Here is a 21,439-nt window from a genome sequence, read left to right on the forward strand (position 1 = left end):
ATAGCCTAAAAGGAGTGCTGGTAGCATCTACGCTTGTGGACCTTTCTAAGGATGTAATTCCTGTGAGAGTCGCCAACGTGAGTGAAAGGCCAAGGAATATCCGGAAAGGTGAAGTGTTAGCAACTTGTACTCCAGTAAACTGCATCATTAGAAGAATCAATTCCCCCGAGAATCTGTCTTCTGAGTCCTTGTCATCGAAGTTAATTGGGAGTGCGCCATTATCGAAAGATCAAAGAACTGCTGCGGAAGAATTGGTGGACGACTTCAAGCATCTGTTTTCATCTACATCGGAGGATGTTGGCCGTACGAATTTAACGCAGCACAGGATTTACACTGGAGAACACCCCCCTATTAAACAGTATACAAGACGACTACCGTTCGCCAAGAAGGAAGAGGTTGAGACCCTCCTGAAAGAGATGAAGGAGAATGATGTAATCGAACCGTCATCCAGTCCTTGGGCCTCTCCCATCGTCTTAGTCCGAAAGAAAGATGGCTCCACCAGATTTTGTGTCGATTACCGACGGCTGAATGAAATCACCAAGAAAGACAGTTACCCTCTTCCACGGGTAGACGACACCTTGGACACTCTTTCCGGACGCAAGTGGTTTTCAACCCTGGACTTAAAGAGCGGCTACTGGCAGGTTGAGATACACCCTGATGACCGGGAGAAGACAGCGTTTACAACTGGACAAGGCTTATGGCAGTTTAAAGTGATGCCCTTCGGCCTCTGCAATGCACCAGCAACATTCGAGCGTCTTATGGAGACAGTGTTAAGAGGACTTTCCTACGAATCCTGTCTGGTCTACTTAGACGATATCATCATCGTGGGACGCAGTTTCGAAGAACATCTGGCAAATCTTAGGAAGGTGCTGCAAAAGCTTGAGGAAGGCAATCTGAAGTTAAGCCCGTCCAAATGTAATTTGTTCCGCCGGGAAGTGAACTACCTTGGTCACATCATCTCTTCTGAAGGTGTACAAACCGATCCAGAAAAGGTATCTGCGGTCAAGAGTTGGAGTCGTCCCGAAAACATCCATCAGCAGCGAAGTTTCCTGGGGCTCTGCACGTACTACAGGAAGTTTGTAAAGGGTTTTTCCAACATTGCACGACCTTTGCATAAGCTGACGGAGAGCAAGCAAAAGTTTGAATGGTCCAAAGAATGCGAAGATGCATTTCTACGACTGAAGGAGGCTTTAACATCAACGCCTATCCTCGCCTATCCTCAGCCTGAAAAATCCTTCATCCTGGACACTGATGCGAGCAACGAGGGCATCGGAGCTGTTTTATCCCAAGAAATTGACGGCAATGAACATGTCATCGCTTACTGGAGCAAATGCTTATCAAAGTCGGAGCGAAATTACTGCGTCACCAGAAAGGAGTTACTGGCCATAGTGAAAGCTGTAGAACATTTCCATCATTACCTCTACGGTCCAAAATTTCTGCTTCGGACAGATCATGCCTCGTTAACTTGGCTTTTGAACTTCAAGAATCCAGAAGGTCAGATAGCCAGGTGGATACAGCGGCTCCAGGAATATGACATGGAGATCAAGCACCGAAAAGGGTTGTCTCACGGTAATGCAGACGCTTTATCAAGGAGACCCTGTCCTGAGAACTGCAATTATTGTTCCCGAATCGAGAAACAGTATGGAACGACTAGCCCTACTGCCTATCAGGTGACAGTGACTTCAACATCATCAGAACCTGATCCATGAATTGACGACCCAGTTCGAAAAGATCAACTTGAAGACCCCGACATAAAACCAATTCTGGAGTTCATGGAAAGTGACAGTCGGCGCTCTAGCTGGCAGGACGTTTCCATCTTCAGTCCTGCAACAAAAAGATACTGGGCTTTATGGAACTCACTCCATTGAAGGAACGGCGTACTGTACCGAAAATGGGAATCTGATGACGGCAAAACATCTAGGTGCCAGTTACTACTTCCCCGATCAAGGATTCCAGATGTTCTGAAAGAAATTACATAGTAGTGCGACTGGATTACATTTTGGTGTCTTGAAAACCCTCAATAAAGTTCGGGAGCGCTTCTTCTGGAGCAAGGCGAAGGATGACGTGGAGAAGTGGTGCCATTCTGGTGACGCCTGCGCTGCTTGTAAAGGACCGAGGAAGAGAAGCAGAGGGAAGCTACATCTGTACAACGTTGGAGCTCCTTTCGAACGAATTGGGATCGACATCCTAGGTCCTCTACCAAGAACTGCTGATGGGAACAAATACATTCTTGTTTCCATCGACTATTTCACCAAATGGCCCGAAGCGTATCCCATTCCAGATCAAGAAGCTACCACCGTAGCAGAGACTCTAGTTCAACATTGGATCTCGAGATATGGAACACCTTTGCAGATTCATTCCGATCAAGGGAGGAATTTCATCTCTGCTGTGTTTAAGCGCCTATGTCAAATTTTCGGAATTGAGAAAACTAGGACAACACCACTACACCCACAATCGGACGGCATGGTGGAGAGATTTAACCGCACAATCCTGAATAATCTCTTGCTTATGGTCTCCAGAAATCAACAGGATTGGGACAAGAAGCTACCTTTGTTCCTGCTGGCCTACCGCAGTGCTGTCCACGAGACTACCGGATATGCCCCATCTCAGATGCTCTTCGGATGAGAGCTTCGGCTACCTTGTGATCTGGTCTTCGGTCGTCCTCCGGATGCGCCTGCATCGCCTGAGGAGTACATCCAGGATCTACAGGCCCGGTTGGAAGACGTTCATAACTTCGCACGAGAGCGAATCAAAATCGCGGCGGAGAAGATGAAGACCTGATACGACACAAGGTCTGCTGGACATGAATTCAACGAAGGCGACAAGGTTTGGTTATGGAATCCCATCCGACGGAAAGGTCTTTCACCCAAATTGCAGCCGCATTGGGATGGACCCTACAAAGTCCTTAACCGACTGAATGACGTTGTAGTGAGGGTCCAAAAATCACCTAATGCAAAACCTAGGGTTGTACATTATGATCGGTTAGCCCCATACTATGGCCATAGTTCATGAGTATTACGTAAACAACCATGGTTGATAACATAAAAGTTGTAGATAATTTTTTTGCTTTTAATGTTTAGTAATATTTCTTGTTATTACTGTGTTTCCTATGCATTATTGGTTATTATTTACTGTGTGTATTTGTGAACTTGTGATAGAAGTTTGGCACCCTTTCTGGGGATTGTACTGCCCGGGACGTGCAGTCCTTAGGAAGGGGGCAATGTTACAAATTCTGTAAATAGTAATTATTGTAGTAACGTAACCTGTAAATAGTTTCCCGTAATGAATATACAACCCCTATACATTCGGCTAAAGTATACGATCCCCCTATTTCTTTTTTTGTTCATTGATAAAATTTGATAACGGCCTACTATTTTCATGAAGCGTTTGGAATGTTGTGGAATATTTGAGAGATTTCTTTCGATGTTTATAAAAGCGTCCCGCGTGATAAAAAGTTTAGTTTCGATTGAGAATTCGTACTGAGAGTGTTTTAGCTCTGTTTATTGCGAGGCATTTCACTGTGTTGTTTTCGTATTTGGAAGTAAATACGTGTGTAACCGTTGAGTTTACGGTGTTGAGTGATACTTGTTTAATTGCTGATGATTAATTTAGCAGTTGTTGACGCTCTTTCCTGTACATAGTGTAAATAAATTTCCTGTGTTTTTAATCAAGAACTGTGTCGTCCTTTCAAGAAAGTTAAAAGTCGCGCCGGATCCGTTACAATATTTTGTTTTAAAGAGGGAAGGGGGGACAAGCTGAAAATTTCCCTTACCTGCTAGGGGGGCCGGGGAGTCTCCCTCGGAAAAAATTTTGAAATTGTTGTCCTAAGAACGCAGTTTCAGACGTTAGAGTAAAAGGGATGGGACTTAGGTGCTATCTTCAATCGATTTTTTTTTTCCCTTGAAATTAAAGTGAAGTTGATCTCCCTCACCCCAATTCCCCCCTCCTGCTTTTTGACCTTAAAAGCGCCCACAGCTGTTGTTTTGCCGTCGAACATTCTTATTATATAGTAATAGCGAGTCGATTATCTACAGCAAGATTTCGCCATCTAGAGAAGGCGGACATTATTGCAAAATTTTACAGAGAACCTGTAGAGGTTTCAAGGCTTCCCAAGGAGGTGAACATTCTCGGAACATTACCTAGAGCCTTACTAAAATACGCCCCAAATACATTAATACGTCTAAAATCGCTTACAGTAGTTTTTCCTGGGAACATTCTTTTAAATAGTGATATAGAGCCGATTATCTAGTATTTTGCCATGGGGGGGGGGGGGGCGCGAAACATTGAAAGGTTTTATTATTTATAAGTACCCAATTATATGCGACCTTATTGCAAAATTTTAGCGGCGCCATTGTAGAGGCTCTATGGCTCCCCGAGGAGGCGGGTTTTTTTTCCTTCTTCCCCTTTTTCTTTTTCTTTTCTTTTCTTTCTTTCTTTTCTTTTTTTCTTTCTTTCTTTTTTTTTTTTTTGTAGATTTCTAAAAAAAACTCCCCTCCCCTTTCTAGTGGTGGCGCTTTGGTGAAGGGCGCACCGGAATACGTCCTGGTATCCCGGCGGAACAGACCACCACTGATCAGAGCCAAGAGCCATAGAGAGACTGTCAGCCTAGTCGGAAACTAGGGCCCTGCTCGGATTGGAGTAGAATTTTTTTAAAAAGTTTAAGGGGGTGGAGAAGTTTCTAAAGGTTTTATGGAGTAGGCCCCGTCGACCAAACGGTCAAGGGGCCAGCTTTGACTATCGGCGGTCGGCGGACCTGGAGGTCGTGGATTCGGTTCTTACCGGTGCCCTGTGTGTGATTTCCTCTCTTTGTGCCATAAATCTTTCTTGTGTTGCTTTGTACGTCGATATAAACTTTGAAAAACTTAATGTGCAATTACCACCGAGATATAAGCAATCCTGCGAGGTTAGGCATAAATCTCCAAAATCTTTACAAACGAACCCAGACAAATTAGCGGCATGGTCATAAAATTAACCCTTAAATTTTGAAAAAAAGAAAAGTTCGCGTAGAACGCGTAAGTCCGTAAGCTGCATCTTTCTAAATCTATAAATAGGCTTAAAAAGTTCCACTTTTTTTTTTTTTTTTTTTTTGACTTCTCGTATTTTAGGTAATTTAGTTCAACATTTCTGATAGATATGTGAAATATCTGGAGTTAAATTCATTCACGGTCCATAATAAACGCAAAGAACTTGTGCCACTGGTTGAACAACTTCTTTTCGGGTGATTTTTGACAAGTATATATATAGTCAAGCTCTGACTTCCCGATTCTGAGGTTCAAACGATTCCATTGGGGGCTGTCAATAAATGATGTCACACTTTTTTTCTCCTCACTTTTATCCCTTCACCCTCTGTCACATGCCATGCTATTTTCCACAAACATAATCTTATAAAATTGCGTTATGTCACGCTTCTTGTTCTCTCCCTCGTCACAATTTCAAAAAGCCTCATCCCCCTTCAAAGCGTGACATCATTTGTGAACATCTCCTTAGTTTAAGTAGAGTTGACGAAAGCAGGTTGGCTGCATTTTTGGCGTTGTGCCAACTAAAGAATGTCTCCTCTTTCAACTAAAGCATAAATGAGCTCGGCTAAGGTCTAGCTTCTATTTACCAGAATCAGACTTCCCCAAGCAGGGGAGTCCGAGGAGATACACAAAGAGAGAAAATAAATGGCGCTATCCCTTAAATTCAGCAATGCACCAGAGCCTGACTGTGAGAAGGATTTCAAATTTCCATAGTCTGAAACTTCAAATTCTTAAGATGAATCAAACTGAAGCACAATTTCAAGAAGATCTAAGAAAGTCTCATTTTTAATAGATCCAAATCTTCATTCTGCTTCTCGAAAGGTCACAATAACCGTACAAATAACGCTATGACAAATCTCAAGACCTCAATGAAGACTTAAGACCAATATAAAAGTAATTGTTTTATTAACTACTTTTTCTCAATTTGATGATTATGAAATTGACTTCTAAGCAACGAGACTAAGAAAACAAAAATAAGCTAAACATGTAGCACTTTATTTTTCAGTATTTCAGTAGAACTTTTCATAAAAGCAAAGCTTATTTATTTCTCTTCAAATTTCGAAGATAGATATGATGCGTTTTATGATTTCCGTTATTTAAATACGCAATGAAAAGTTTCAGATTCCTCTACTATATAACCAGATACCCTGAACTGAACCGATTTGTCTATGCATGTAGAACTTCAAAATAGGCAAAATAAATAAATGAATAAAATGAAATAATAATGACGAAAATATTTTACATAAGAACGAACCTAGTGACATGAATTACAGTTGAATTGATGCTAAGTTAAATGCAATTATGTTTTTACATGGATTTATTACATATATATATATATATATATATATATATATATATATATATATATATATATATATATATATATATAATTTTATTTTTATGCATTAAACAATTTTATATGCATAAAAACACTTTATAACTGTCTGCACATGACTAATCTGTTCGCTAGTTATATCTAAAGGGATAACTTTTAAGTGATTTATGTAACAAAAGCAAATATTGATGAAATCTCTAATCCCTATCAGTTCCAGAGTAGATAAGAGGAAATGTTTATCGATTTATGACGAAAGCATTTTATCTTCTGTGAAATCCAGATGTAATTTTTACGACTGAGCATCTTTTAGTTGTTATCCGATGCAATGGTTCTTGCGTCACATTTGAAATTCCAAAGGCGAAATAATGAGAATTTTATGCTTTTCGCAGTGGTTTCAGACAAGCAAGCATGTGTGGGTAAAGCATTACAGTGAATCCTGTCTATAACGATACTGTCTATAACGATAAGCTGTCTATAACAATATTTTTTGGCCCCAGCAAAATGTCAGCATGAATAATCAAACGATAACCTGTCTATTACGATATTTTTTTAGGTCCCAACAGTATCGTTGTAGACAGGTTTTACTGCGAAACCACCACGTAGTTTCCTTTATGTATTTTTCTTTTGAGAAACAACTTAAATTTTTTAACTAATCCATTTCTCTCCTCCTTAAAAGGATAAATAGTTGTTTTAAGAATCTCTTATGATTTTTTTATTATCTATTTTTAATTTCTGTGATGGAATTTGAAATTTTATGCGTACCAGTGGTGTTCCTATAGGGTTATACTCCATATACGCCGTATACTTTCAAATTTTTTTAGACATTTAGCGTATACCTTTAAGCTTCAAAAATTTTCATGTTATGAAATATTTTGTATATGATCGCATACACATATTGTGCATAACTTATTACTGGGAGTATACCCACAGAAAATTTGATAGGAACATCACTGATGCGTACTAAGAAATCAATAATTCACTTTTTCACATAATTTTATGTGTGAAGCTAAAAATTAAACTGGAACTTAGAGGCATTTTCTTGCTGAGAATGTTAAAAACTGCAAGGAAATTACGCACTACTGTTAGAAAATGCTGTTTTTCTTTTGGCTAATGCAAGATGCAACCTAAATAACTAAAATGCGAATAGGATACATTCTACTTTCTGAGCATAAGTATTATTATCTGATACTTAAAGTAGGATTCTTCATACGTTAAAGTTAACGTCCCTGTATGAAAATGTAAGGGATTTACTTGAAATTCGCTGTTCCCACTAACTTTCTGCTACCTCTTGTGATAGAGTAACAAGTTGCAATTGCCTTAATAACGTAACATTTCATTTCTTTTATATTTTTTTTCATAATTGTCAAATTTGTGACTTGAAAGATACGCTTCATCAGATAATATTGTAAACAGATCTGCACATCACATCTTTTAAGTTCTTATCCACATTTGGAAAAACATCATTTTCACTCAGAACTTATCGCAAACTCCAGTACCAAATATTTGACACAAAAAATGAATTCCAGCTCTTGCATCTTATCAGCAATACCTTTTGCTTCTTTTTTAGCACTTCTTTTTTGTGACATGATTGGTTTTTGGCTATATTCTCAAATGATTTTAAAATCACAGAAGGAAAGATTTCAAAATTGCCGTTGCTACAGTATCTGCCTACAACCTTGTTTCAGAGAATAATTTTAAGACACGGTTAATTTTAATAATATTTTTAAGAATTTTCCACACATTCATGGTAACTGCACTGTGAAAAAGAAATCAGCTACTTCTTCACTACTCAAATCTCTCGTTGAGATACCGTTTCGGTTTCGTTTTCGAACGAATTTCGCTAAGCGTCGAAATTCGGATTTGATCCGGAAAATCCCCACTTATGGCCAGATACAAGTAGGGATTGCAACACTGGACCAAAAATTCAATTCCGGCTGTCGGTAGTTTTAAAACGTGAAATTTCTCAAAAAATGCTTGGAAACATATTGCGAACATGAAATCAAGGAACAAATGTCAAAATAAAAAATAAATGATAGTAAAAAACATAATGCATCTCTTTAATTGTCTCTAAGCCTGGAACTCATTTTAGTGCTCAATTTTCCTGCAATTGAAATACTCTTTCTGAATTCACTCAGATCAGTGGTACTGTTAAAATGCGGGATGCACCTCCTCTAATTGTCTAGTCTAGAAGTCCTTCATCTTCAAATAATTTACTCTTTTGCGTGTTAAAGCGGTCCTTTTGTGTGTGTGTGTGTTTCGTTTGCGCTGTGTGTATCTTACTACTATATTATATATGCGAAAGTTTGTCTGTATGGATGTATGGATGTTTGTTACTCTTTCCCGCAAAAACTACTGAACGGATTTTGATGAAACTTTACAATAATATAGCTTATGCATCAGAATAACACATAGGGTAGTTTTCGTCCCGTTATGGGGGGCTAAACCCCCTTAGAGGAGCAATAAAATACAATTTTAGTATAAATTATCTAATATAGGGATGAAAAAATACTTGCACATATTTACATTATATGTCCATCGAAAGCTCTGATTTTTCTGTTGGAGATGGCACCTATTCGAAATTTCTAAGTAGAATAAAAAACGAGTTATGACCTTTTTAGTTACATGTTCGAAGGCTTTCCTAAACTCAATACAGTATTTAGTGTATCATCTCAACTCCCTGTCGATAGCGACAATTGTTGTATTGTTGACTATCTTTGCTTTTCGTGACTGCTCAAGGCTTTTCTCAAGTCAAATCTTGGAGTAAGATTTTGCACAAGATTGGCAAATAATATATGATTTGGCTGATCATTTTCCATTTAAACGGAACTTTAATGTAATTAATGGTTTTTATTATTATTTATGCTGATTGAACACTTACTCATTATCCAATCAACCAGCAGAGTGCCAAAATTTTTGCAGAAAGATTTCCGTAGCTGATGCATTTGGCAGTTTTTTTTCGACGTCGCTGTTTTTGAAGCCGAAGACTACGTCATAATGTTTCTCAGCTTTCACCATGTAAACAAAATATCGCCAATCAAAGAATCTTTAAAAAACTTTTTTTACTGCGTTAAATAATCCAGCAACTAAATTAGGCAAATCCATAAACAGCACAAAAACTTCCATTAATTTTCCTTCTTGCACAATTTCAAACAATCGCCAAATTTTACTACTTATTTTGGAAGCATTTCGGATGAAACTCTTTAGCGCCATTTTATGGTGACCAAAAGTATCTCAGCTTCTGACGATTATATCTTTGTAACGAAAATTAATATCATATCGTTTTACAAAGTAAGGAAAGACGGAGGGAGCATCATCGAAGGTATCGCAAAACGATTCCCGCAAATTCGGTAAAATCGCACCAAGAGCCCACAATGATTGAAATTTCCCAAAATAACTAAAGCAAGTACAAGGGGATTACGAGCAACTTCAATAGCAATACAGAGAAGGTTTTAGACTCCATGTTAAAAAAAAAAAAAAGTATCAACAGATTAATCTTTTTAAACATGAGAAAAATAATTTCATGTTTTGGAAATTTGTATATGCTTAAATACAGTGCTTTCGTTTCTAAATCAATACTTTTTTGTTCTTTATACTTATTGCTATTTTACTTTTATGGGTAAGGAAGATACTCGATTTTTAATCACATCAAAAAGATGTGTTTTAAATTCTTTCACTTAAACCAGAATACAAAAGCAAGTAACGATTTTTTCTCATAATTATTACTGACCCAGGCAACGCCGGGTATTTTTGCTAGTTATTACTATTTTTGAAGTGATAACTTCTTACGGGAGGGTAAACCGATTTGTTACATAACGCGTAACGGCGCAACTCTCGTCTGGCATTCCTTTCGTTGGCTCATATGACAGAAGCGCTCATACTCGAGGAAATTCTGTTTCTTTACTCTTTGAGTCAGCTTTAAACGTTAAGTGATAGTAGAAAAGTAATGAAACTAATAGAAGATGGATGATCGTCGCAATCTCCTATCGAAAGGTGAGTTTAACAATGCAATATAATACCAATAACATTGTAAACAATATATATTCAAAACAGCACTTAATCTTTAAATTTATTTTCAAAATAAAAAATTTTTGCAATTAGTTATACTAAAAACATCTCGCTTCATTTAGGGTTTTGAGCTGTGATAAGGTGTACATATTTTAAACGAACTTCATCCCCGCAGACTCCGCAACGCGGGGGTTAGGGACGGCCGAGAAATTTAAAAATAATAAATAAACATTTAATTTGTGCATCACAGAATAAAATCTAAACTGACTTTAACTTTAAAACAATCGCTCGTTAAAAAGTCAGTTATTGGGTGAGGCGGTGGGGGGGGGGGGGATCCAATAAAGTGTGCGGTTAGGGTCCCTGGTGATTTTGCCAGAGGGGGGGGGGGAATATAGATCCTAGCCTGGTCGTAATAATACGCCAATTTTATCGTTTCAGATTTAAACTTAACATTGTGGTTTGTTTATGGCGATAACATTTTTTTACAATTAACATTTTAAAACAGTATTAAATCTCTAAATTTATTTTCAAAACAAAAACATTTTTGCGATTAGTTATACTAAAAATATCTCGCTTTATTTAGGGTTTTGAACTGTGAAAAGGTGTACATAATTTGAACAAACTACCGTATTAACCCATTTGCCGGCGTGCCGCAAAATATTAAGGTCACCAGATTTTCAACAACCCTTTCCTGGTCCTTTCCGGCATACCGGAAAAAAACAAGGTTTAAAAATTCATATATGTATTCAACTTTAAAAATATATATATATAAGTTCTATACTGGTGTGCTAAGCACATGAGTATAATTCGCGTCTACACTTTTTATCCAAATTATTGTCACTAGGTGATTCTTTGTAACATATACTACTGTTTGACCATCGATTACATGGAAAGGCTAATATCCGGTTTAAGGGCGGAAATGGATGTATCTATTAGTTTATAGGGGTGTAAGTTGATTTGTTACAGATGTGCACTTTTGCCTCTCTGTTAATTAGCTTTAGTTTTGTAAAAATGAAAATTTGCTCTCTCTCAGCAACATTTTTTAAATTTGAAGTATATTCAATCTATATTCTCGCGGTAAAAATTAAGTGATTTATTTATTCACAACAAAGTTTTGAGTTTACCATTTTGCTTTTACGTTCTTGAACGAAATGAAAATATTTTCTTTTCTTTTTGTTGTTTCCATGGTAACTATTTTTGTTTTCCGTTATTTTATTTTAGAGAATGCAATAAATGAATAAGGCACTAGTGATCTTATAAAACGCGGGCATCAAAATCCCATCGTTATTTCGAGGCCTTCGAGATAGGAAGGCCATCCAACTAGCAAATGACGTCATCGTTTGTCGATCCACAATGATATCGCGAAGTGAGCACTTCAATTAGTAATTTGGTTAAATAAAACTATTTAACCAAATATTTATTTATTATTGTCTTCTATTATTTTAGCAGCATTAAAAGTTCTACTTTTTCATTTGAAAACATAAAAAGGAACCGATAATCATACATAAAAATATACCCTGAGCTTAATTCATAGTATTTTACATAAAAACATTTATGAGTCTTACAAAGTATTCAAATAACTAAACACGATTTTATTTTACAATCATGTTAAAACAAAGTGATAAATAAACAGTTTTATTTTTCATTACAAATTTTTTTTAACTAATCGCATTTTAACTACTCGTATATTGTAATGAAATATTAAGTCTTAAGAAGTATACAAATAAATAAATGAACTTTCATTTTACAATTACATCAAAACAAAAAATAATTTTACTATTGTATTTGAATAAGAATTAAATGAAATTTTAAAACATAAATAAAGATTTTTACTTAAGTAAACGGGAAACATGACTGCAATATGTTTCAAAGACATAACATCAAATTAAAGTACATAATACCAGATTATTAATGTTAACTTAGCTGAGCAAATTTATGCTTTTAAAAAGACGTGAATGCTTGGGTGCCATCCCCCAAAGTAGACGGTGCCCTACCCCCTTCAATTATGAAAACTTCAAAAAAAAAAACCCCCCAAAAACATCTCCATCTCCCTTAAAATTTCAAGGGCACAGTTATTTATAACTATAGCCGTTGAAATGCTATCATTATTATGAGACCATGATTCCGACCCCCCCCCCCCCTTCGGTGGGCACTCTCGAAAAATTACACAGGAATTCAACTTGAAAAACGTTAATTAAAGAATGAATTATACAACATCATGAATACTGTATGTTGTACATCAAAAAAATGTATTCAATATCTAAACAGCCTTTTTTTTTTTTTGGAATTCGACTTTTTTTCCATTTTCAACTTTTTCTGCTGCTAATGAATTCTTGTGTGTGTGTGGGAGGGGGGGGGGGGGGGGCTTTAATAGTTCATCATTTTAGGCTTTTGAAAAATTATTTTAAAAAGCATTAATTGATGACAAAGTAACATTTTTCAAAAAACTTTTCATAGAATGACCATTTTAGCAACTTTTTTTAATACTTAAAACCTCATATATGTTAAATTTAGATCAACATTTTGCTGAGTATGTCTCTTAGGAATTCAATGTGACAGTTTTGTGACAGGGGGAAGGGAGGGGATAACAAGAAGTGACATCACGCGTTGTTTATAGCAATATGCTCATGTTGAACAGCGTTACATGTAACAAGAAGGAGGGGGGGGGGATTTCGTTCAAAATTTTGCAACATACTTTATAGACAGTCATTTAATTCAATTCATGTCACAGTTTCAGAGTTCCTGAAAGCTTATTAACAAAAAACCCAAGGAGTTCAAAAAATATGTTGTTCAAGACATTTTGCCCTTTTTAAGCATAAACAAACAAGCATAGAGCATTTGGCAAAAACACGTTGTGTATCCACTGCTCAAAATTAATCTTTCGCAAGCCCAGAAATTATGAATACCGTTAACTTAACCACGATGTGTGCATAAATATCATAAGACTTAAAGACAACAGTGAAAAAAAACCATATATATATATTTTAATTTACGCACAGAACCAGCTTGTTTGAATAACATTGCAGGGGCGTAGTTGGGGGGAAATGTTTGAGTATCGAACCCACGACCTCCGGTGTTCAAATCTAATCTTCTACCTCAGAACTACGGAAGTCCATCAAGGAATGTTTTTAGATCAAAATAACACATGCTAGCGTATGAAAAAATTTAATCGAAACCGAAAATATAAGATTAGTTCAGTTAAAAGCCTGTTTCAATAAACTTGTTTACATATTAACTGAATATCAACACCAAGTTACGTTGCTTCTGATAGCAACAAGTATATTTGCAGAAAATTTTGACATATGTATATTGTCAGCTTGGAAAATCCATTTCGAATAAATGCGTATACAAAGTTGAAAAAATAAAGAAATAAAAAGTTGCAAGTTAACCGTTTCAATTATTAAAGCAGTGTACTGAAATTACAAATTACAGACAAAGATATAAGAAAGAAAACTGACAATTGTTTGTGTAATGGAGGAAAACTTAAGTAATCTTAACTGTATAAAATGTAAATTTGTTTATCTGAGAAAAGTACTTACCTCCGAACTTTAAAATTTATTCCATGAGGCGCCCAGCTTTTTTCTTCACATGCAGGTTGTTCGGAAGCGGAAATCACTGACTCGCTTTCACTCAGCAGACACTTAAGAATTATATTATATATATATTTTTTAATTGCTTCTACATTCCGGTACGTGGAAAGGAGGAGATAAAAACAACAGAATTGTATTCAAAAATGTGCATCCGAAGTTACATATTTCCTATTTCATCTATATCAACCAGAGCAAGCAACACTACTGGTTACTTGTAAACTGCACTGCTTTCAAAGTTTCGCGCCAAGTTCATAGATCGACGACTGGTGGCGTAATGAAGCCGGGGGGGGGGGGGAGGAGTTGTCTGGCCTGTTATCACGTGGGTCTCGGTTATTTTCCCTTTCCCCCCTGCTAGATTAATTCAGATGGAATAGTCTTTACTTGGCAGATTGCCAAATTACATACATTCCACGGTCAAACAGTACCTAAATACATTGCTTTATGAATATTTGTGAATGGGAAATATTAAAATAAAATTCCCGAAAAAGTAGCATCTAAATAAAATACAGGGAGGCATAAAAATTTAAAAAGTGATTTCAGATTTCTCATTTTGAGCTCAGTTGCAGATTCCGTTTTTGTGCTTAGCCCGGCAGTACAGATCAGTTTATTAATATTAATAAACAGTTTAATTTAGTACAAATATTTATTAACTATACGTATAACGCATCATCAAACCACCCCGATTTTTTTCATCTCGACGACCTGAAATTTATTGGTTAGTTTTGAATTGAGATTACTTTGGGAATTTATTATTATTTTTCCTTGTAGAGAGCTTTTAAATTAGACATAAGAAGGTTCTGCTTTAGTTAATGAAGATTATTATACAATTCCTTTTCATTTAACCGGAGATTTTAATGATAATTTTGCTTCTGATCGAGCTAAAAATTTATAGTCCAGTCATTAGATATTAAAATCGCAAAACACGATGTAGTTCTGATTTTTTAATATGTTGTTTGGGTCAGTTAGGGTAATGTAAATCTAAGTTTGCAGTTTTCAAAAACCTGTGCTCGTTTTCGTAGGGTTTCTTCTGAATCTTAATTTACGTCTGTATTGTTGTTATGTTTGGAAAATTCTGCTTGCTGTAAACATTCGCAATCACATTGAAAGAGACGCAGAACAGAATTTAACATGGTAGATAATACATGCTGTTTCAAAATGAGTTTCTTTGACTGTTGATTTTTTTTTATATTCTTGAGAATAGTAACTGAAATACAATCTGAGTGTGCTTCTCTTATGTTGTTGATGTTTTAATTTATTGCTTTTTTCTCTGAACAATATGTTGAAGATTTTGGATATTTTATAAAGTTTTTTAACAATAAAAATTTCGTGAGAAAATCTGTAAAAAATACTACCATTTAATGATCTAAGAAATACATTTTATCTCAGGAAAGAATATAATCCTTTTCATTTAATTTAATTTCAGCTTCATCTGTCTCAGTTTTTAGTTTTATAAAAAAAAATAAAAAGGGGGAAAAGATGGGTGTGAAGATGTTGAGTCACTGCTCCTATACTCTGTGGGGGTCGTGAGAATTTGAGCGACCAGTATTGGCCCTTTGCACACTCCCCCCCCCCCATTTCCTAGAAAAAATTAAAATGACACGTTTGGCCACCACCAACTACTCGCAATCAGTAGTCATTGGCCCCAAGAACTGTAAGCTGTTCCATTTCGATTGTTTTATGCTCCGAGCTTGTGTCTCTCCTTAACTGTACTAAATCATTATAGTCTAATAGGTGTGAGTTCATTTGTATGCTAATGATAATAATATATTCAGAGCTCTAAAAAATGTTTTCTTTTTTTTTGACCTTGTTAATTTTGCCTGAATGAACTGATAATTGATAACTATTTGCAGATTGCACCAAAATCTTAATTATATTAAAATGTTCCCTATCAAAGGAGTTTGCAGCAAATATTGTATAATTGACTTTGAACTCATAGCACCTGTGATAGTTAAGTTAGAGGGGGGAGGGGAGCCAAAGTGAGTGCACTTGGCTAATGCATTCTTGCACCCTTTGAACTTGTTCGTTTCCGTTTTTTTTCCCTTACATTCATGGCATGCGAAAAATCCGGAAAACATGCAGAAGGGGTTGCTATTCATATTGTAGTGTAATTAACTCTGAATTTGGAGCACTTCGAAAGTGATTGGTAGTTGGGGGGAAGGGTTCCAAACATAACAACAATACAGACGTAAAGATTCAGAAGAAACCCTACGAAACCGGAAATATTTTACAACACAAAAAACAGTAAATCGTGAAATTAAAACGAACTAAAACTTTAAACAGCAATATTTCGCATTGCAATTTCTACCTCACAATTTAAAGGGGCGGCTCTGTTTACATTTTACTTGGGGTTGCTTTAATGTATCCAGGTCACCATGCTGTTTAATAGGACGCGCTCGTTTTTATTTCTCATTTCGCCAATGTACTGTAATTGGTTTTGTTCGGCGATCCTAACCGGTCGACAACTGAGTAACCGGTTGCTAACCGCTGCGTGATCATTAGATGTCACGTGATCGATTAACCGGTAGCTACCAGTTGAGCTCGGCGAACGCAAGCATTCCTTGCGTTCGACGAACCTCACCGGTCGACCGGTTACTATCCGCAGCGTTCTATGATCAACCGGTTACCGTTCTAAGCAGTTGATTGGAGCACGTGATCATTAGCTGTCACGTGGTTAACTAACCGGTAGCTACCGTAACGTAAGCATTGAGAGCGTTTCAAAATTCGCCGCCGGGAACATTGGGGCGCCGAGCATTTTGGACGCCGGAAACATTGGGCGCCGAGCATTTTAGGCCCCGGGAATACTGGGCACAATATGCTCGGCGCCTAAAGTTCTCGGCGCCCAAAGTGCTTGGCGCCCAAAGTGCTCGGCGCCCAAAGTTCCCGGCGCCCACCCAAACAGCACAAATCGTCCCAAAATCGTAGAAGTAATGTAACATCAACGTGATCACATGTACCGAAATCCTCTTAAATTCGTAGAGAACTGGTTGATAAAATAGCAAAATGTCCGCCCAGCACAGCGATTTTACGTGAAATCGCTGTAGATATGATATGACTTTCAACATTTTTGGGAGCAATTATCAACGTTTTTTGGATGCTTACAAAATATCAACGATATTTCTATTTTGGTTATATTGCACTCTGGAGGAGTTTTTCAACGGATTTTAGAGGTTAAATGGATTTATCTACTAATATTAGATGAACTAACAACCTGTTTCAGAGGATTTATCAACGATTTTCTCATGTGTTTGTGTCACGAAATGTCTACATAAATTGCATCTTGGTAAATTAATTACCAATAATTTATAGACTGTTTGCACACTTTTTGAAAGTCTTAAAAACTTTTTTACCCTCAAACTTTTTAAAACAGTAATATACTTAAGATTTTTTAAAAAATCGTTTGAATAAAATTCATATTTGGAATATCTCAATAAAATAATTAAGAAAGACAAGATAAATGAAATAATTTTTAAATTAATTTCAAATATAAATAAATATGTATATTTTATTTAAATAATTTAAGAAAAATGGCTGATGTTTACTATTTTCAGCGTTTTAAAAAGTAATTTTAAAGATTTATACTTCCAAGAAACATGCCAGTAATCTATGAATCATTGATAACCTATTTTGTGTTGATATTTAAGTAGACAATAAACTATTTCTTTTGTATACACAATTCACAAATTTTATTCCATCAATAATCTGAACAAACAAAGTAATAATAATAATAATAATATGAGAATTTTTAATTCAAAGCTATCTTTACGTCGTTCTTGACGATCAGAACATTGTTTCTTGAATTTAGAAAACATAATTTAGAAAAACTTATAAAAGGCAGGCAATTACTTACTTCACGTTAATACAAGAAATCGTTAATTCATTTACACACTCACGCTCGCAACAATACACAAGCCGACAACTGACAACGTGGGAACATACTACAGTCAGGAAATAGCCATTTTTCTAAACTGAAATTGTTGCGCATGAGCAGATTAAACAGTTTTCAGACATGTAAAAACTCGTCGAAATGATTACAAAAATTAGAGATACGCTATCTATATATATAAAAATGGAGTTTGGTAAATTTGTTCCCTAAGATCTCAGAAACTACCCGGCAGATTTGGCTGAAACTTTCACCGTTTGTTTAGTTTGGTACTGGGAAGGTTTATAGACCAGTTCGAAAAAAATCCGATTGATAGTTCCCTTTTTATTCCAATTTTAGTCCCAATTTTCGCATAAATGCCCCAATATGGGGGTGGAAAAAAACGTGCACATATTAACATTATATGTCCATCGAAAGCGCCAATTTTTCTGCTGAAGGATAGCACCTGTTCGAAGTTTCTAAGTTGTATAAAAAACGAGTTATGAGCTTTTTTGTTCCAGGTTCGAAGGCTTTCATCAACCAAAGTCATTATTTAGTGTGTCATCTCAACTCCCAAGAATTGTTGTATTGTTGAATAGTTTTGCGTTTCGTCTGACTTTTTGAGGCTTTTCTCAAGTCAAATCTTAAAGTAACGTTTTTCCACAAGATTGGCTAAAAATAAATGGATTTGGCTGATCATTTTACTTTTAAACGGAATTTATGTAATTAATGGTTTATTATTATTATTTATGCTGATTGGACACTTGCTCACTATATCCAACCAACCAGCAGAAATATCGCCAGAATTTTTTCAGAAAGATTTCAGTAGCTGATGCATTTGGCAGTTTTTTCCACTGTCGCTGTTTTTGAGCCCAAAGACTACGTAATAATGTTTCTCAGCTTTCACCATATAAACAAAATATCGCCAATCAAAAATACTTAAAAAAAAAAATACTGTGTAAAATAATTCAACAACTAAATTAGGCAAATCCATAAACCGCACAAAAACTTCCATTATTTTTTCATTTTGCACGATTTCAAACAATCGCCAAATTTTACTACTTATTTTAGAAACATTTCGGATGAAACCGTTTAACGCCATTTTATTTTGACCAAAAATATCTCAGCATCTGGAAACAATATTTCTATAATAAAAATTAGTAAGGAGGGGGAGTATTATCAAAAGTGTCCCAAAATGATTCTCGCAAATTTGGTAAGATTTTAAACCGCACCAAGTGCCCAAAAAAATTGAAATTTCACAAAATAACTAAAGCAAGTGTAAGGGGAACACGTTCGGCTACATTTTTTAAAACAGTTCGTACATCAATAGACATACAGAGAAAGTTTTAGATTTAAAAAAAAGTACTAACAGATAAATTTTTTTAAACATGTAAAGTTTAATTTCATATTTCAGAAATTCTTCAAATTTGTATATGCTTAAATGTCCTGCTTTCGTTTCTAATTGAATACTATTTTGTTCTTTATACTTATTGCTATTTTAGTTTAATGAGTAAGGAAGAAGTTCGATTTTTAAACACGTCAAAAAGGTTTGTTTTTAATTCTTTCGCTTAAAACAGAAAACAAGGGCAAGTAATGATTGTTTCTCATAATTATTACTGATCCAGGCAACGCCGGGTATTTTTGCTAGTATACTATAAATGTAAACTTTCAAACATATTTTGGATTTATTTTGAAACCTGTGCCAATTTCGTACTTTTGTCAACCACATTTGGAAAAGCCCAACTACGTGAGGAAATCTACATCGCGTCGATATCCGTTTGTGATATGTCATGAGTTTTGCACCAGTTCAACGATATAACAACGAATATTGGAAGATCTGTGCTGTCTGGGCAAAATGCTCGGCGCCCAAAGTTCCCGGCGCCCAAAATGCTCGGCGTCCAAAGTTCCCGGCGCCCAAAGCTCCCGGCGCCCAAAATGCTCGGCGCCCAAAGTTCCCGGCTCCCAAAGTGCTCGGCGCCCAAAGTTCCCGGCGCCCAATCTTCCCATTTCGGAATACGGTTGGGAGCAACGTTATAGCTTATGTTCGACGAGCTCGACCGGTAGCGCCCGGTTAGTTAATCACGTGACAGCTAATGATCACGTGCTCCAATCCACCAATCAACAGCTTAAAATGGTAACTGATGAGGTAACCGATAGATGATAGAACGCTGCAATTTGTAACCGGTTACTTACCTGTCGAACGCAACCATTGATTGGTGATAACTTGGTAATATCTGGATATTTTTTTTAAACTTTGGAAGTGCTTTTTTGTTATATTCATTTGAGGATGTGTTTGCCATATTTGCTTAATTTTTTTTAGAAATGTGATTTGAGTTTGATGTACACGAAATCAAGCTTTCTTTTTATTTTGTAAATGCAGAGTGATTCGCAACTCCAATAAACTATTCGCATCTCCAGAGCACGAATACGCTACCTTGCAGTGATTAACAACACTGAAGAAAAAGGTAAAACCTTCCATTCCACGTGTTTCCTTTGAGGTAAATTACAGGCTTCAGACAGTTTATGATGTAATGTAATATCAGAAGAATGGAAAAGAAAGCTTCCCACAAACACGATGAAAAATTACTGTCATTCACTAAGCGTCAAAGCAAGTTATAAGATACGGCGTGTGTTTGTTTTAAATTTTTCATCCGCCATTAGACAGTAGCTGCAGCGCTCCCTATAGTTTATTGGAGTTGCGAATAGGGGGTGGAATGAAATGTTTTACCTTAACTAACTATTTTTTTAAATTATGATCTTGGCAACAACACTAATGTCGTCTTCTCTCAAGTCTCAACCTTCTACAGCTGTCAATGAAAATCTTAACTCATTCCTTTCCGTATCTTAAAAATTTTGTAAGTGGTTTCTTTTATCTTGACGTTAGATTACACATTTTTAAGAAGAGTCTTGCATCATTTGTTTTTCTCTCTTGAAAAATTTCTCCGTTTTGCAGCATGGTGTGACAAAATTCGATCGTATGATGAACCTCAACTAGTTATTGATTATATTACAGTGTAGTGGTACTATGAGGGGAAATGCCGGGTATAAAATTCTGTTGCTATGGGATTTCTCATTAGTTCACAATTTTCACTGCTGGAACGTGTTTCACCTTATGACTCGAATGAGTCAGACTTCGATATTTAAGTATGTCAACTTATTTATGCAATTTCTAAATCTGTTCCTTTTAAACAAAAGTTTTTAATTCATTATTTTTGAAATTATTTATAGTTTGTATTGTTTTGGATGAAATTTTCAAAACTTTTCACTGATCTTGAATATTTTGCTGCATTTTAATGCAAGTAAAACGATGCCATTGTCCTCAAATTAAATGAGAATGTGTGTTATGTGCATTTTCGTATAGCGATTTCAATGCATGCTTGATTTTTCCTATTCTGTGAAACTATGGTGAACCTTAATTATGATTAATTTATTAAAGTTTTTAATTCGGGAGCAAGTTTTCAATCTCTCAAATGTTCAAGTATTTAAGATTTGTACGAATTTCTGCCATGCATGTAATATTATTTTGTGTTGTAATCCAACAAAAGTTACTAGTGTTATTTCTTTTTTAATTTGCAATGCCATTTGTGACACATTTAACAATAACATTGACAACAACCACTATTCTTTTACT

The 21,439-nt window shown here is 36.0% G+C and overlaps 1 protein-coding gene across 3 annotated transcripts in view; it reads left to right on the plus strand.

Annotated features, from left to right (window-relative positions):
• LOC129233289 (phosphoserine phosphatase-like) overlaps positions 1-21,439 on the plus strand; it is an 83,883-nt gene that overhangs the window by 29,345 nt on the left and 33,099 nt on the right. The window contains exon 1 of one of the 3 annotated variants that reach the window (XM_054867336.1): positions 20,513-20,663. The exons of 1 other annotated variant lie outside the window; for it this stretch is intronic. In XM_054867336.1, the coding sequence (XP_054723311.1) occupies positions 20,622-20,663 (42 nt within the window). In that variant the 5' untranslated portion in view covers positions 20,513-20,621. Of the gene's footprint in view, positions 1-20,512; positions 20,664-20,808; positions 20,953-21,439 lie in introns of those variants that run through there. One more of the 3 variants, XM_054867338.1, reaches the window with a different exon arrangement.

This window comes from Uloborus diversus, unplaced genomic scaffold, assembly GCF_026930045.1.
Source record: "Uloborus diversus isolate 005 unplaced genomic scaffold, Udiv.v.3.1 scaffold_312, whole genome shotgun sequence".
Taxonomy (NCBI): Eukaryota; Metazoa; Arthropoda; class Arachnida; order Araneae; family Uloboridae; genus Uloborus; species Uloborus diversus.